The sequence below is a fragment of the Drosophila ananassae genome, chromosome 3R (assembly GCF_017639315.1).
Source record: "Drosophila ananassae strain 14024-0371.13 chromosome 3R, ASM1763931v2, whole genome shotgun sequence".
Taxonomy (NCBI): Eukaryota; Metazoa; Arthropoda; class Insecta; order Diptera; family Drosophilidae; genus Drosophila; species Drosophila ananassae.
The window spans coordinates 13,012,052-13,030,896 of record NC_057930.1 but is presented as its reverse complement, the minus strand read 5'-3'; the positions used below and the strand labels follow the sequence as shown (position 1 = coordinate 13,030,896).

The window sequence follows — 18,845 nt, the reverse complement described above, 5'->3', positions numbered from 1 at the left end:
CTTATAAATGAGATCCTTGAGACTGCCACGCGAGTTGAATGGCGTCACCAGGCACGCGTAGTTATACGAGCTGTTGCGCAAGAATCCCAGGTCCAGGACAGGATATATGTACGGGTGATGCAGTGAGCCCAGCAGCTCCATAAGGATGTCCCTGGCACACTCGTTGGGCGGCAGATCCTCGAAGGCCACGCAGTCGGGTGGCAGAGGCAGCAGAGTCAGCAGACGATCTGTGCGAACCTAAAATTTATACACAAAAATATAAATCTATAAAGAGAAGATTATCCTGAATCCCTTACCGAAGCATCTGTGACCAGAAACCAGTTTTTTCCGTGCCTCGAACCGATCTCATCCAGGTGGGCAATCACCTCGTAGCGCCCATTGGCACTCTGAATCCACTCCTGGGTGGCGTTCAGGGCCTTCTCCCGTTGAGCTCGCTCCCTGGGACTCCGCTCCACGATCCCATTGCCACTGTCCAAGGCGGAGTACTGGTACTTGATGTTGGGCCTAAAACACATTATGGCCAAATTTAAATCTCTTTTCTATACTAAAGGTCTTGCAATATCTTTTGTTAAAGAGCATACGTTTGTAAAGAATTGCTAACTAAGGAAACTTGTTTGTAGTATTTAACTAAAAGTATAACCAATTTTTATGGGGCTATGAAGCATCACACTTAATGGCGGGAGAGACTTATATACAACCAAGTACTGGAAGGCCCCATCAACTTTATTCCCATAGGGGGTATAGATGGTTTATTTACAACAAATTTGATACTCAATGATAATGAATTATGAATTTAAGGACCTCCCCTTTTGTTAACAAATAATAACCCTTTTTTGACCACAAGCCTTCGGGCCAACTTTATACACGGGCCAAAGGACAATTGCAGTTGAAATGTTGCCAAAAAAAAAAGAGAGCTCTTGAAAGGTGCCGCAGGGCAAAGGAATTTGCAACTCAATGAGGACAGCCAAAGGACGAAAGGGTGAAAAGGAAGAGGAAGTAACTGCCTGCACAATGGCGCAGCGGAAACGGAAGCAAGAGTTTATCATTTCATTTCGTTTGTTTCGTCCTGCTTTATTTCTTTCATTTTTTTAGACATTTTTTTAAAAACAATTTATTATATTGTTTGTTTGTTGCAAGTGAAGAGTTGTACAAAGAGAAGAGTGCAAAAAAAGCAACTGAAAATGAAGGAAAAAGAGCCAAGAAAAGCTAAACAAAACTGCACTCACTTGGAGGCTTAAAGAAAACAACAAAAAAGACAGAAACACAGAGAGAGAGAGAGAGTGTGAAAGATAGAAAAATAACAAAGGCTGGAAAACGTAAAATGTTGGCAGCTCTTGAGCGGGAGGGCACAGAGCGAGGGAGGCTCATAAACAAACACTTACGGCCACTCAATCAAAACAGAGCGAAGGTTAAGCACATCCTCGGGTTAAGTTTAGCATGTGTTTGAAAATTTAATAAGGCAGCCGGCAGTGCCAGCAAAACGAAACGAGTAGAGACTACAAAGTGGAGAAGGGGACGAAAGGACAAAGGAGAAAGGAGGAAAGTGAAAGTGTGTTCGTGTGTGGCATAAAATGTTGGCCAAGAGGCTTCTTCTGTCCTTCCTCTCACCCCATTTCACTCTCATTGCGTCACAAGAACTTGCGAAATGCGAAAACGAAATGAAAAGATACAACTGCACTTGGAGAAAACTGTATATAGATTTTTAGGATTTTTTGCATTTGTCCAATTATTCATTTTAAAACTTAAAAAGTTATTAAATACTTCAAAATTTTAATTTCTTAATAATTTTAAATTTTTTTCAGTGCCCTTGCATATAGAGTTTGTGCCTGCTAGACCACAACAACCAAAAGCTGGCAAAACTCTTTGCCTATCTCTTTAGGCGCTTCGCTTGCGCTTTTGGCCAACGGTGCGTATGCGGAATATTTCTCATTTCCCTGCTGCTCAAGGCCTTGATTCCGATTGCAGCTGAAACACTTTCCTTTTTTCGCATCGGAGTGTGAGAGCTGGTGGGCGAGTATGTTTTTGTTGACTTAAGCTAATTTTTGTTGCAAAAAAAAGTAAAGGTGACTTTCTTTCGTTTATCTTCCTTGTGATATTGCAGCTTAAATATTTACCAAACACTCGACACACTTGTTGTTTGCCAACTCTGAAAAGTGAGTGAAAAATGTCAGAGCAGAGCAATGGAAAGGCCAAAAGTAAAAGTGTAGGAGCCCAACAAATGTCATGGGAAACATACTTCATCTATTTGTAGAGACCCTTTGTGTTCATTGAAGAGCTTTAATGGAGTTTCTGTACAGTTCATTTAATTAGGAAACTAAGCTTCTTTTTAAAATACTTTTAACAAATAGCTACTAATTAAAATTTGTTCAACAATTTCCATTAAATTCATTAAAGGCAACTTTGAAGAGTAAAAACCAAAAATGATGACCCCTGCCAGATGTCTCTTGAAAGCCTCGCAACTGCGACTCGTAAAATTAGCGAACCGAACATTTCCACGGCCAAACCTATCTCACAGATACACAGATACACTTGTATCTAGGCCCAGAAGACGAGGGCAGGTGGGGATCGGTTGAAGTTATTCAAAAATGTTTGGATGTTGCGCGTAATTAACGTGCTCGTGTGTGAAATTTTTTATTGCATACTTTGCAGCACTCACACATGCATATTCAACTGCTCGTTAGAGGCACACCAATACAGCCGAACAGACACTTACACACACGAACAGATGCTCACGCTCGCTTGCACATTCATCATACGGCTCAGCACGTACCTGAAGGGTATGGGGAGGGCCATACACACACATACGCCTATGGAAGACTCACACAGATACTCGATTTTTCTGGCATTTCAGGTTGGTTTCCCTTTTTTTTTGGCGAACTTTTGCCGGGTTGATAATTTAATTTGCACTGCTTGCGTGTGTGTGTGAGGAGGTGTGTGTCCCTGCCTGGGCATCTAATTTGAAGAATTTTCACCTTGGAAAAACTTTCACCTGCCTTTTGCGAACAAAGGACGGGCGCCCCTTTTCTGCGGGCGATGAAATGCATGCTATCATCGCATTTAATACTTTGACTTTGACGCTGCTGCCGTTGGCTTTTCACTCGAAATGAGAAAACTTTTCAAACACTCTCAAAGTTGTGTAAATTATTTTCCTACCGTCAGACCAAAGCGACGTTAGATAGATCTGTTTTATATTAAGTTTAATTCGTACTCTCTTTTGGTTCGTGTCCAACCCAAAATAAAAGAAACCATTGCCCACAAAAGCTTTCAAGTTAATTATTTTTTGGCTGCTGCTGTTTTTGTGGTTGAGACCCTCTTGAAAACATTACTTGTGTTATCGCTATTGTATACTTGTGCATGTGTTCTACATAAAAATAAATGCTAAATGCGAAAAATAATTGGTTTTGGGGTGTGTATGCTTTTCTTTCGATCCACTACAATCAATTCTACGTGTTGCGAAACATTTAAAAGCATTTCGGATCTTTATTTCTATTAATTTTTCGGCATGCAAAATGCTGTTCAGCTGGTATACAATATAAGGAACAAAAAAACTCAAGAAAAATGAAACAAACTCGGCAAGCATAATGGTAAAAATTTGTACTTGAGATAGGTGAGGTTGAATGCTGATTTGAAAAATTTCAAAAAAGTATTATACAAGCTAAATATAATTGAGATTAGTTTAGTACAGAGTAGAGTAGTAAATGCAACCTTGTTGTCAGTACTGAATCTATGGTATCTCTACTTCCGGTTTCCGCTGGCATCGACTTGCTAAAGAAGAGCCTAGCTAGATTGTCTAACCTCGCGCTAACCAGCGGCGATTTCTCCGAATGCTCGGACTGATCTGAGTTATCTTGCTCCGAGCTCGCCGACCGATTGCTGCAAATAGAAGGGTACACAATGGTGGTTGCGGTGGGTGTTTTTTGGTTGTTTGGTGGGTTTTTTTTTGGTTTTAAAACATAATTCGAAACGAAAACCGAAAAAGAAATACAATAGAAAAGTGATAAGTAAGTGTTTTCTTCTTTTTTTTTTCTTCAGTCTGTTCAAGAAGCTTCACAAACTAAAATTATATACTTTGGGAACCTGTGCACTGTGCTAAGTAATTTCATTATTTCTTTTCTTTGAGAGGTGTGTGAGTGGCTTTGTTGCTGTGTTTGCCCACCCACACACCCGCAGACACATTGCACAAAAGTTCTATATATTATATTTATTTACAAAACACAGTGCCGGTATCTTATGGATTACTCACCTGGAGTAGATCTGGCGACGATTTGCGGCCGTCAAAGCCGAGACATCGAACTCTATAGCCGAGTTGGAGCGTTTCAGGCCGTTCGCCTTGTGGAGCTTCTTCATAATATGCTTCACCTTCCTATCGATACGGTAATCGAGTTATCGATCCAAGCGGTTGCATTTCATATTGAGAAATAAACACACACATTGGCAGTCATTTGTTCATCCCGACATTTCTTCTTATTAGGTTTTTTTGCAGTGAATTGGAAAGGCATTTTTTTCCCCCTTTAAACATCTTAATCTTTCATTTTAACACCAGTACGATGATTTTATTTTATGCTCTCATGGTTACAGGGCGTATGATTAATATTACGTATACGCCCCGTAACCTGTTTCTAGGTGATACTTTTAATATTATTTTTAAAAATGTTTCCGAATAGAACAGAACGAGATCCTAATGCATGCCATAAATCATACAATGAAAAATAATGTAATATTTCTGAAAATAGTCTTAAATCCAATGTAAAATGCTTTTCCAACCCTTTTCTTCTATAACCACAAGGCTTGTCCTTTTTCGATTCGATTTCGAACACTCACTTTTCGGGCACTGGCGGTCGGACAAAGGGGTCATGACCTGTGACGGCATTCGCCCTGTTGTCGATCCTCTGCTGCTGGGCCGCCTTGTTGAACTTGAACATGGTGAAGGACTTCTTGGCACTGGCGACCTCACAAACGCGAACGATGATCTTGCGACTGCTCTTGAAGACCGTGTTCAAGGTCTTGTAGACCAGAATCGAGACGGACTTGGAGGCGTGCGGATTATGGTGTTGTGACTGCGGATCCGGTTTCTGGGTGAGAGGTGTGGGCAGAGACTGCTGCTGCTTCAGTTGATGCACTGGAGCATGCGACGGCGCCGACGCCGATGATTGTGATCGGGTGATGACTTTGCTATCCCGCGGGAGATGATCCCGTTCGCGCTGATCCCGCTGATCCCGCCTGTCGTCCCCCCGATGGCAGTTGAAGATGAGCTCCGGCTCCGGATGCGCCGATGCCGCTGGATCGTTGACCTCGCTACAAGTGTCCTGTAGTGGTTTTGGTTTTTATTTGAACCGTGACGTGGTTGTTGGTGGTTATTCAAGTGTTCAAGTGGCATTTTTTTTTTGGTTTTGTGGGTGGTTTTCGAACAAAAGTTGAGTGGCCACAAGGAGATGGAAAGAAATATGCGGTAGAAATGTTTTTTAAAATATATTTAAATCCAAAAGCACAGGGCTTAGCACAGCAATGAACAGAAATGAAACAGAAGCGATTCGTGGAACGGAAATAAAGGGGAAAATAAAATGTATATCTATAAGCTAATATCACCCCGGCAGTTGCAATTGCGTTTGCATTTGCTCAACAATCGTTCAAAGAGTGTAAAATAATTGGAACCAGAATAATAATTTGCTGTAAAAGACAATCACAGAAGCATATTTGTAACGAACTTAGCCAAGTTCTTTGTTTTGATTTTAATGTGTTTCATTTTTTTCATTAAATGTAAGTTTAAATAAAGTTCAAAAGAAAGGTGGAAACATGCTTTCGATCATATGCCAATTTTTCAAATCAACTAATCTAATTTGCAGCCAATTTGTATAGAAGCGTAATCTAGAAAATTTGCATAAAAAATTGCGTGAATAATGGAAATAAAAATAAGTTTAACAAATTTCAGCGTGTATGAGTGTTTTTTTCTTTTCGTATTTTGGTTTAATTTATGCAGCCAATTTAGAAGTTGAAATAAATCATAAGTTTGTTTGCTTTTGATTTGCTCTGGTGATTTGATTTGCTCTCAAATTGCTGGCTAATTTGCTTCGATCGAAAACTTGACTTGCAAAGCAAATTTACCTACCGATCCCGATCGCTTAGCAAAACCTCGCTACAGTCCAAAATGGCACGACACCTATATTTGTGGTTCGATGATTACAGAAATTTAGTTTACAATTGCATTTTTCACTTTCACAGTTTTTGTACAGAGGGTGGGATTGGATTGAAATTTGATTTTTGATGAATTGTGATGCAAGAGAAATAAACTTGACCCCATTCAATTTTTCATTTCGGTTTTCGGGCTTATATCTACATAATTTGATTGCTTCCCCGGGAAATTTGTTGCGGGTGATGTGATGAATTCATTTTTGTTTATAATTAGTTTTTTACAGACACTCCTTCCACAAAAAGATACACATTAATCAAATGTTTTATAATTATTGAAAATTAATTTTAACGATTATTTCTTTACAATTCAATTCCGTGGTAATCCCATAACTTTTTCAATCAATAAACAATTAAATTGTAGTCTCATGCGATTATGAACAAAAAAGCAATTGAAATCGCCAATTATAGCCTAATAATAATTGTTTTTCGCATGTCACTGCTTTGTCAAGTACCTGCTTTGGCTTTGGCCATAGCTGCAAATTAAATATCTGACGTGGATCAGATTTCAATTTCAAACACATCCACGTCCATGGCACTTCAGTTGGTGCCATTGTTGGGCTGCCTGAATGTTTTGTGTTAATTAAAAAGTACACGCCCCTTCAACATGCAAAAACTTTTGAAGTTATTTTACCGAAAGCAAGTGCGTTGCAGTTCAACGAATGTCCTTCGCACTCTGAAAAGTAAACCACAACAAAAACAAGAAGTGAAGAACTATACTCGCACAGGCGGAACAATGGAAAGGACTTTAATAGACGCTTAAATAAATCATACGCCCCGTGTGCCGCACGTCCCTTTGTTTCTTCGCTGTATGAGTGCGGCTGGGTAGGGTGTATGTTTTTGTGGCTGCGTGACATTGAGCTCTATATGTGTACATAGAGCCGCCTTCCTTCTGCCATGTGAACTGCACGTTTTTGCCGCTCTGGGCCCATTTGTCCAATTGTCTAATTCTAATTTTAAATTGTGTTTTTTACTTGCTGTTGCTATTGCACGCTTAGTGTTGTTGGCCGATTTAATCGTATTTGATTTCCCCCCTGTGCCTCCCGCGCTTTAGGCCATTTATCTAATCAGGCACAGTTCGTTTCTTGCTTTTACTTTCAAGACACTTTATTGATTTTTCTTTAAGGAGCGGTGCAAGTAGTACGTTTTATTTGCCCTTTTTGGCTTTCTGGTGTTCACGAGCGCCCTGTCTCTTCGACTGTCTGGGTGTCGTGCTCATATTCATATTCGCAATCACGATATACAAGTCGGTCTCAGGTTTATCCTTCCATTTGATTATTGCATTATCCTGTCCGTCACTGGCTTGTTCGTTGCAAATTAAATTGTCATTTTTGGTAAATGGTCGACAGAAACGCGATTTGCCAGAGAGAGAGAAGACTTTGTTGTTTATAACGTGTTCCAATAAAAAAAAATATCATTAATCAATATCGGGTGGCTAGTCGTCTGGCGCTCTGCCGAAGGCTTAGTTCAATGTTCCAGACATTAAGTCCCTCCTATTTAATTGAATTGCTTTTAGAAAGAACCCAACGGGAAGATATTACTCATGCCGAGAGTTAAAAATAGGCAGATAATTTTTCCATGCCCATACACAATTACTAATTATTTTTGTCGGTATTATGTGGGATTTTGTCAAATACGGCAGTACAAACAAAAATGATTAAGAAGTAGGTGGTTTGCTATCAAGGGAAACAGTCTATTGATAAACTTTGTCCACTTTTGTTATTTATTTTTTCATGTTTATCCGAATTGTTTAAAATCAATGGATTTTTATGTTAGTTTTGAAATATATTAGCACTTTTGAACAACAAAACTTTAAATCACTTTTAAAATATTTATGTAGAAACAGTTTTCTAATACCCAGTTCTTCAAATACCTTTCAAAAAATTCAAAATACTTGAGATTGATTTTCTTGGAAGCCCTCAATTGTTTCTCTTTCACTTTTTCCGCATAGAAACATTTCCGCATTTAGAATTTTTGCTACTCGATTAATCTACCGAAAATCCCTATCATCTTTTTGCGCCAAAAACAGAGCATAATTTGCATTATTACAGGGAACCCAGCTTATTTCATCTTCCCACGCAAATGGATAGCACCAAAATAGAATTGCACATTAAAAATGATGATGAAAACGATGGAAATGGCGGTCTAAGCTCCTGAGAGCGAGTGGCACCTGTTTCTGATGATTGAGCCTGGGGAGTTGGTTGCCCCTAGACCAGCACTTTCCACGACCTCCTCGGCTTCATTATGGTTGCACTCATTGTTGATTGGGTCAGACAAATTTTAATAAATTCTTAAATAGTTCTGAGCTGCGTCACAAAGTTTCTCTATGTTGGGAAAGAGTTCAGTTTTGGGTGTCGCACTACCGCTTGCCATGTAATGGATTAGAAAATTTTTAGCCTCTTGATTGGAGGGGTGGGAGAGATGCCACCAAAATTAACTTTTCGAAGTTCCAACAAGTTTTCAAAGTTTCTAACTCGCTGACGCGCCGAAAATTTGACGTGGTATATATGCTGCGGTGTAAATTGGTTGAATATTTAAGCCATGAAAACGCGGCCAACACGGTGCTCGGGTCGTCCGTTAATGAAGGTGCGATACCGAATATCGTTTCGACTGGGGCGAAAACTATGAAATTTCTTCATTCCAGTCCGACTGAGGTGTGTTTTTCACCCAGAAGTATATACCTTAGTATGTACTACAATATGGCGGCATGTGGGTGAGTGGCTTAGAGTGTTTGCGTGCTCATATCGCTTCACGTTTGCGGTTGTATTCGTGGCCGACTACTCGTAGCGTCGGTACGACCAGCCCTTTCCCTTTCACACCCCACTCTATCTGTCTCTCTTGGTTCGCCGGGCTGTGCGTCTTCCCCTTCTAACTGGATTATAAAAATTGATTTTTAATTTTTATGACAATTTCCAACTGACTCATGGCGAGTGTCGTCGTCGTCGTCGCCGTTGAATGCCTGTCGTTCGAGCGTATTCATTCCACTTTTATTTGCTCTTGCTTGGCTAAAACCCCTTCGGGCCACAGCCCCAGCCCCATCCACGTTGAACTTGGCATGCCAGTCTGTTTGGCTTGACAATGGGCTAACAATGTACGGATAATGTACCGTGGTGCCAGACTTAAGCCAGGAAATGTTGGCCTAATAAGGACAAGGTCAAGAAAGAGGGCTTGAGGGTATTGGGAGTACAAACATGTAAGTGTTGTGGCCAGTAATACATTAGGAACATATACAGAGATATAATTTGATAAGTATAATTAATATTAGTATGTATTTTAGCTTAGTTATAAGTCTACATTTTCATTGAAATTTTATTTACATAAAATTCTAGGCTTCTATAAAGTTTTGTTTAAAGAAGTTACAAGGAGCTTCAAGGAGTAATTATTAAATCTTGTTCTATTTCTTAACAATTTCTAAGCATTAATAGCCTTTTTTATCCATTTTTTTAACTAGTTTGGATACAATGTGCCATGTCCGCCATTTTATGTTTATGTGTTGTGTGTATTTGCGGCAAATAGTTGCGGTGTTGCCCACTTCGTGACACATTAATCATGACCCGCTCAACGACTGTTTACCTTCGCTCTGACCAGCAGCTCCACCCGCACCACTAAGCCACTCAACCACTCCTCCATACGGTGGTCACCCCATACCTTTTTCCATTTTCCATTACTCCCAGGACATTTGGCTATATGCAAATATTACAGTTTGTTTGTTTGCTGGTTTGCCTTTGATCGCTCCATATGGAAATTGGAAAAGTTTTTACGCGCTGGCCTCGCGTGAAGCCAAAATGAAAGTATGGTGGGAGCGGAATGGAAATGGAAAATGGAAGCCTTTCGGCGCGGTCAGTTGTCCTTTTAGTGCTTTGTTGCCACTGCGTGTCCTTTAATATACATTTTTGTTCTCTACAGACTTAGCTCCATAAAGTGGACAACTAATTGGAATATTCCGTGAAACCTTTTGGCATATACATCAAATAAAACAGTGAACATTTTCTTTTACTTTTCAAGCTCCTACTTGCTTGTCCCTTCTTAGTTCCTGTTACTGAATACTGACTGTATGTTTATAGCATATATATTTCACTGTCTGTGCGGACAAGCTGGCGCCAACTATCGTAATGAAACCCAGAAACGGGAATGGGAATTAGATGAGCTGGGCCTACTGGTCACCGCCCTCCAGAAGGCCCAAAGTCAACTGCGTCATTGTTGGGGGTGGCAGGTCGTCAGAGCTGTTTTTTGGGTAGGGAGGAGCAGGCGAGGCTTTGGCCAGGCCCATTTCCAGTGACCTTGCATCATTAACTTAATTGCTCAAACAGTCCTCGGCTCGTCCAATTGCCGGGCTGAATTATTCAGTTGTTCTGCTCGGCCAACTGGCAATTTTGCGTCTTTTCAAATGTCACCACAAGTTCTCTGTCACAAGTAGTGGAGAATAGTGAAACAGCCACAGCCATATAGTTTTTTATTTATTTTTTTCCCCATCACGGGGGAAACGATAGCAATCCCCACGTGTATACCCTCTGGTCGTTGGCCCGTTCACGTTGTCTCGCCTTTTTTTCCAAGGCATCACGTGTCGCGGGGCTTAGTCCATCGAAAATTGAAAGATTTTTTTTTCATTTTTTTTTTTAACAAATGCCAGAGATAGAAAGGAAATGGCTAACATGCCCAAACCAACAGCCACTAATTGGATTAAAGAGTTTTCCTGCTGCGCTTCTGGCCACGCGAATCGCAGACTACCAATGTACTATTTTTATATTTGAAAAATTCCAAAAAGGGGTAAGCTTTTGAAATACATACCTGCATCGTCTTATCCAATATGAGATGACAACAATTCCACCCAATACCAAACCTCCTAAGGCACACCAAAAAAGGGTCTGAAAAAAAATGTAATATAAAAGGCTTGTTAAATATTTGAACATTTTTTTAAACTCTAATTAATCAGTTATATCTTGTCAGTTGAACTTCTGATAAACGTACCCCTTGCCAAAAAAAAAAAATGAAATTATTGGCTTGACCCAAAAAAAGGAGGACTTTCGAGGAAAGTTCAGTGAACAACTTGACATCTTCGTTGCCAAAAAAAAGGGTCATTAGACTTGGTCCTGCCCGCTTGGTCTTTCTAATCAAATTGTATATTTCAGTTTTTATGAGAGCCTGGTGGGAGGTTACAAATCATTGACGATTGGGAATCTTCCCAATTTTAAGGGCAGTCGGACAAGTCAAAATCAGATCCAGACACCGATTCAAATGGCAGCCGAGGCGGATCATCAATTTTGCAGCCAGAAATGTCAATTGCAGTTGGCATTTCGGGTCAGAGACGAGGCCAAAGAATGTCAGTCCTGACACCGAGCCCGATAGAAATCAGAGGGAGTGTAAGGGAATCTGTCGATTCATTGTGGCATAGGGCCACGAATGATTTATTGACTATGTGTCTGGATTTTCCATGAAATATGCATCACCAGGAATCTCTGTAGGGTGGCAGGAATGAAAGGACAACTTTATCTAAGTCGGTCAATCGAATAAATGGAACTATTTCAATAAAAAGAATAACAAAAAATTTAATTTACGATTAAGAAACTGCATAAAACATCTTACTCCTTATTTGTTACTTTCTAGCTATACCTGGTATGTAAGCCCACGAGGGACATCTTCGTGTCTGTCGATTAAATGAATTGCCCAAGGACCCAGTTTTATTCCTCTTTAACCCTTTTCAATTGAGTCTTTAGCCAAAAAGCCAAAATGGTCGCGTTCTCCGACAATTTCGTAATTTTCCAAACAATTTTTAGTGCAATAAAATTCTATTGCCAGGACGCACACATTGCCTGGCAGGCTTTGTCTCCGGCTCTAGGGCTCATCCTGCCTCCGATGGCACTTCCTGCCAGCCTGGCATCCTGCCAATTCCGAGACAATGCCACATCAGCCCTTCCACCATTTCGTTTTGCATTTGTGTGCACTTATCTCCTCAACCCTTTTCATTTTCTTTTTTTTTGGCAACAATTTTGGACTTTTTGGCCTGCCATTTTTATGCCCCGATAATTGCAAGCTGAACTGGTAACCACAAGGAGTTGTCAAGTTAGGGAAAATATCATATAAAACTTGGAAGTTCAAGGTCGGAAAAGAAAAAATGACTTGCAAAAGGATACTTACAATCCAGTAGTGCGTTTCAGTTTGTCTGCTTGGATTCAATTGCATCGCACGTTCCTTTCATCTAAGAGCACGTCACAGTTGGTTTAGCTGAAATGAATAATGTTGAGTTTGACTTAAATTAGGTTTTATCCAGAGTATTTGTAAGGCAAAACTTGACAAAGTATCAGCATGGTAAGTTTTACTAAAGCTACACGGCGGATATAATGCTTGAATGCTCGCATCTCCAAAGTTTTCTTGCCCTGGAGTTGGGAGTTGCCAAAGAAGATTGGCTTAAATTTAATAAAAATAATATGAAAATGGTATATAATATATCAATATAATAATAAAAGCTTTGTTTTTCTTTCATTAAAAGCAAAGATTATATTTTATTATGGACAGAAATCCAAACCAAATCAAAATAAAGACACGCGTTGCTTTCGAAATCTTTCTAGTCACTTTTGTTTGTTTCTGATTCCTCGAAGAGCCAAAGTCCAGCTTCTGTAATTACACATTTATTGATTTGTTTTTGCTTCGAATATAATTGCCGAAATAGCCAACAATGCCGACGTGGCCCACCCGTTGATTGAACGAGCTCAGCTGAGCCAACATTTAACAGAGTGCGGCGATTAGCTCATCTCATCGAATTTTAAGAGCACTCCGGCCGGATTGACTTTGGGCCTTGCGTAGGCGGATGTCCTGCCAGGCATCCTGCCAAAGTTTCGAAGCTCATTGCTTTTGATTTACGAGGTCCTGCTCAATGGAGCGTTCTCAATGTTTTAGTGGCCGTCGCCTTCGCAATTATCGTCATCACCGGAATATGAAGAGGAAAGGAAAATATCTTTTGGCCTAAATGCTTCTACTGGATTTTCGCATTTCCGCAGAAACGGGCTGATGGGGATGGGAAAGTGTATTAAGAATGGCAAACTGTTGATTTCTCCTCGGCTCCTTCCAGCCACTGGGAATTGTCAGTCATGTTCATGCTACGCTTCTCAGGCACGCGTCTGAACTTTGAACTTTTCGGGGTAAAACAAATGTTGGCCCAAAGTACAGTTTTATGGACATATGGCGACTGTTTAACATTAATTTATGTTGGAAAAATACTGAGGAAAGGTAAGGTAAACTTTTTGGCACCCCAACTTCTCAACAAAATTTTCATAAATAAGTTTTAAAATCTAGCTTAGAACAACTTTAAACAGTAGAGTTTATTTTGTCATAGTTTTAAAACAAGCCTTTGTGATGTCAGCTGTGATATTTCAGATATTTTAATCTTCAAAAACTACAACAAATTTGGAAATTTTAGTTTAAGTATATCAGACATTCCAAAAATTAAAGCTTTCCAATTCGATATTATCCTTTATTTTCGAACCTGAATTCTTAGTTCTTCCATTTCATTTCCATTCAGTAGCTCCACCTCTTCTTTTATTTGCCCTGATTTACCGATTCCCCATATTTCCGGTACAGAAAAATATGTAAATTCTCCCAACTGCCTTTTCAAGTGTAATCAATATTTTTTTCTGGTCCTGCGGAAAGCAAAGCTCTTGGCTTAAATTTGCATAGTGGCACTTGCGTGCATAGGATAAATGGATTTTAGACTCTCCAAAAAATCAGAAAACGGCAAAATTCTACAGAAATAGTACAGAAATAGTGTAAAAGATATTGTGTAACGAAAAGGGCATTGATCGTTTCACTTGGTCGCTGGGTTTGCTTGCTGGGATTGCTCGAGAGAAGTCCAATTTTCAGTGTCCATTTGTCGGTCTGGGCCAATATTGGCCAAGATAATGTCTTAGTGAGTCCCATTTTTGAAGGGGTACCAAAATTTTGTTTCCAGGTTTTGATGCAGTTTTAAAGAGAATCTACCAACGATTCGTTTAAGGTAGCCCGCTACCAATCAGACGGATATTGGCCAAGATATAGCCTTCATAAGAGCCATTATTTCCAGTTTCTGGGCATTCCCCATTTTTGAAGGGGGTCCATCAGGAAAATGAACAAAAATGGGATCCAAAATTTTGTTTCCAGGTTTTGATGCAGATTTAAGGAGAATCAACTCACGATTCGTTTAAGGTAACCCGCTCGCAAATCTGACGGATATTGGCCAAGATATAGCCTTCGCAAGAGCCACTATTTCCAATTTCTGGGCTTTCCCCATTTTTGAAGGGGATCATCAGGAAATTTAAGAAAAATGGGATCCAAAATTTTGTTTCCAGGTTTTGATGCCAATTTAAAGAAAATCAATCCACGATTCGGTTAAGGTAGCCCCCTCGCAAATCTGACGGATATTGGCCAAGATATAGCCTTCGCAAGAGCCACTATTTCCTATTTCTGGGCTTTCCCCATTTTTGAAGGGGATCCATCAGGAAAATGAACAAAAATGGGATCCAAAATTTTGTTTCCAGGTTTTGATGCAGATTTAAGGAGAATCAACTCACGATTCGTTTAAGGTAACCCGCTCGCAAATCTGACGGATATTGGCCAAGATATAGCCTTCGCAAGAGCCACTATTTCCAATTTCTGGGCTTTCCCCATTTTTGAAGGGGATCATCAGGAAATTTAAGAAAAATGGGATCCAAAATTTTGTTTCCAGGTTTTGATGCAGATTTAAGGAGAATCAACTCACGATCCGTTTAAGGTAACCCGCTCGCAAATCTGACGGGTATTGGCCAAGATATAGCCTTCGCAAGAGCCACTATTTCCTATTTCTGGGCTTTCCCCATTTTTGAAGGGGATCCATCAGGAAAATTAACAAAAATGGAATCCAAAATTTTGTTTCCAGGTTTTGATGCAAATTTAAAGAAAATCAATCCACGATTCGGTTAAGGTAGCCCCCTCGCAAATCTGACGGATATTGGCCAAGATATAGCCTTCGCAAGAGCCACTATTTCCTATTTCTGGGCTTTCCCCATTTTTGAAGGGGATCCATCAGGAAAATTAACAAAAATGGAATCCAAAATTTTGTTTCCAGGTTTTGATGCAAATTTAAAGAAAATCAATCCACGATTCGGTTAAGGTAGCCCCCTCGCAAATCTGACGGATATTGGCCAAGATATAGCCTTCGCAAGAGCCACTGTTTCCAATTTCTGGGCTTTCCCCATTTTTGAAGGGGATCCATCAGGAAAATTAACAAAAATGGAATCCAAAATTTTGTTTCCAGATTTTGATGCAGATTTAAAGAGAATTAATCCACGATTCGATTAAGGTAACCCGCTCGCTAATCCGACGGATATTGGCCAAGATATAGCCTTCGCAAGAGCCACTATTTCCCATTTCTGGACCTTCCACAAATTTTTAATCAAAAAAAATTAGTGGAAAATGAAATAAAATTAAAAAAATTATAAAAATGAAAATGAGAACCACGCTGGTAATGGCATAAGTGCAATGTTAATATAAAGATTATTTAAAATCCAAATGAGACAAGAATGAGCACCAGGTCCAAAAAAAAACCCATTGCTCTTCCCTTCTTTAAAGGATTATATAAGTTTCAATAAATATAGAAGGAAATGAGAGACTGAATCACGACCAGGGCAGAAGGAAGAAGCAATGGAACCACTCATAATCAAACTAAATGAGAATGGGATAACAATTTTAAATAATTTAAAACAGTTTGAAAAATAAAAAAAAAAGCAAATGAAAGGCGGCAGGAGTACCCGTGTGTAGATGTGGGTCTGCATGAGATAGCTTGCAAAATAAAAAATGAACTACATAAAATGATAAAAATATTAGGAAGAGGAAAGGAACTACCAAATTGTTAAAAAAAAAAATAAGAAAATAAGAGGATCAGGACGAGAAGGAACAGGAGAACAAAGCCACGAACCTTCTTAAGCATAATTGGCTCTAAATTATTGCACTATATTATCTTGATTAAATGTTAAATAAAAATCAAATTAAAATAAAAAAACAAATTTAAATTAATATAGAAGTTAATAAGAGACTCGGGATTCAGAACTCAAATAAAATTAGAATGGGTTGAATTATAATTGCGTTTAAATAAAAACAATGGGAAAGAAGAGCGATAAGGTGTTGATGAAGGCCAACTATATCCCATTGTAGAGCGTATAAAAAAATGAAAAAAAATAAAATATAAGAAAGGAGGGGAGGCCTTGAGTATCGGGTTGTCCAAACTCAGAGGCCAGGGGATCGTTTTAAGATAAATAAAATATTTAGTTTTAGAAACTAAATGATAAAAAAAATAATTAATAAGAGGGGGATCAGGACGAGAAGGAATAGGAGAACAAAGCCACGAACTTTTTTCAGGATATTTGACAAAAAAGAATAAACAAAATAAAATGAATTATAATTGCGTTTAAATTAAAAAATGAGGAAAGAAGAGCGTTAAGGTGATGATGAAGGCCAACTATAGCCAATGTTGGAGCGATTTAATAAACAGAAAAAAAATAAAATATAAGAAAGGAGGAGAGGCCTTGAGTATCAGGTTGTCCAAACTTAGATGCCAGGGGATCGTTTTAAGATAAATAAAATGATTATTTTTACAAACTAAATGATACAAAAAAAAATGCATAAGAGTATCAAAAGAATAAATATATAGAAGCCAAGAACTTTTTTCAGGATGCTTAACAAAAAAAAAAAAATAAAAGAAAATGAGCAGGAAAACCAGTGCTTAGATGTGGGTTTGCATGAGATGGCTTGCTAAATACAAAAAGTATTTAATAAAATGATAAAAATAAATAAGCAAATGAGGTTAGAAGAGCAAGAAAGATGGTGATGAAGACGCCAAATTATTGCATTTAAAAATTATTAAAAATAAAATATAAGAAAAGAGGAGAGGTCACGAGAATCGGGTTGTCCAAACTCAGAGACCATAGGATCTTAATATTTAAAAAAAAATAAATGATAAACATAAGAAAAGAAGAAAAATGACTTGATAACCAGTGCGCAGATGTGGGTCTGCATGAGATCGATTGCAAACTTCAATTAAAATAGGAGAGAATATTAAATTTTATTCAATCCAATATTAAAATAAAAATTGTAATAAAAATAAGAAAAGAAAAAGTGAGTTTATTAGAGAATCTCCTCCTGGAGGCCTCCGACGAAACTGAATATGAATGTGGAAGCAGTCGCCTTTTATAGGAAATTTCGGAAACTTTTTAACAGAAGTCATGGCCTGCTGGTTTACAGGATCATTAATACCAAATAAGTGTTACCAAAGCCACTAAAAGCCAATGGCAAACTTTCAAGGGCGGTTAATATTTTGAAATTTAAATTTAGCTTCAATCCATAACATAACTTTGCTATATTTTACTTTGATTTCTTAAATAATAAATGCTAAATCCACTTTACCTTTAATTGAAGTTGGTTTATAGGTGCAGAATATGGTTATGATAAATAAAAACCTCCTTCCGTACATGTTCCATGAGGAAATTAGCAATTATTTATTCAAGAACCTCAAATCTGGTAATCAGTTCTGATGACAAACGATCAAGGACTGCAGTCCGACACTTGGTTTTTATTCCCCAGGCTCTGATGTCGTTTTTATGCCACACACGACTGTTGTCAACAGGCCATCAACAACACATTGGCAAACAATCCGCCCCTCCATTCTCCCTTCCTCTTTTGGATTACTCTCCATGCCCCTGTAATCCAAATGTGTTGGCATATGTTATGAAATTAACGAGTTTACTTTATGCGGGCGGCATTATAAACAGGCAAACAAAAATGGCCTAATAAAATTGTCAATAATGCTACAGCCGCAGTGGAAAGTGGGGTGGGAGAACGAAAATCAAATGAGGGTTACAAAATGTTAAGGTCCTGGTGGAAATCGCTGACAACAAGGACATTACTCATACGCAATGTGTGCACGCTTCGACTGGAAATCAACTGCAGCTGACCAAAAATCAGTGTCACTTTCAGTGGGTTCATTTATCATCGCTTTGCCTTGGCATCAGACAAGGCTAGAGGTGCCAGGGATTATGAAGGGGTTGGGGTTAGAGCAGGAAGGTCCTGGGGCAGCTGTCATGTTGAGCCAGTCAACGTGATTTGTCTCGACGCCAGTCAAATCAACATTTTCCTAGGAGTCGAGCCCTTTTAAAAATTACCCACACTGGGAAAATAGTAGCTTTAGTTTATGAGTTTATGAATAATTTAAAATAATGCGAAATAATAGCCCTTTAGCTATTCGAAATAATTTTAATAAAAATTAAAAAGGTTATACCATAATACCTTATATATTATTAATATTTTATTTCAAGTGCTGGAAAAACCGCACCCATTTCTCAAGGGAGGATAGCAAGAGGGGGAATGGATGTTGTGGGGTGTCACTATAGCTGGGAGTGGAAAACTTTCAAGGCCCCCACCGAGCTCTCTAGAACACACACGCAGTTCCTTGTTGTTGCGTGTAAACTCATAATTTGGCGGCACGCTAAAAGTTTCGCTTAGAAATTCGTTGTCGCTCAATTTCATGCGTGCAAATGGGCGTCCAAAATGGCTGAGCCAAGGGAAATATGGGACTCACATATATAACCTAACTACTTATGATTATCGCTCGCGAAACAATAATTAGAAGGTCATTGGGCGAACAGCTAGAACGCTCGGTT

The 18,845-nt window shown here is 39.0% G+C and overlaps 1 protein-coding gene across 8 annotated transcripts in view; it reads right to left on the bottom strand.

Annotated features, from left to right (window-relative positions):
• LOC6496844 (slowpoke-binding protein) overlaps window positions 1-18,845 on the bottom strand; it is a 37,765-nt gene that overhangs the window by 9,014 nt on the left and 9,906 nt on the right. For 3 of the 8 annotated variants that reach the window (XM_032454997.2, XM_014905911.3, XM_001963254.4), the window contains exons 1-6: window positions 10,975-11,051; window positions 4,822-5,306; window positions 4,244-4,363; window positions 3,706-3,873; window positions 297-504; window positions 1-237 (exon numbers count right to left, since the gene is read on the bottom strand). In XM_032454997.2, the coding sequence (XP_032310888.1) occupies window positions 1-237; window positions 297-504; window positions 3,706-3,873; window positions 4,244-4,363; window positions 4,822-5,306; window positions 10,975-10,980 (1,224 nt within the window). In that variant the 5' untranslated portion in view covers window positions 10,981-11,051. Of the gene's footprint in view, window positions 238-296; window positions 505-3,705; window positions 3,874-4,243; window positions 4,364-4,821; window positions 5,307-10,974; window positions 11,052-12,321; window positions 12,409-18,845 lie in introns of those variants that run through there. The other 5 variants (XM_044716294.1, XM_014905913.3, XM_044716295.1 and 2 more) reach the window with 3 other exon arrangements.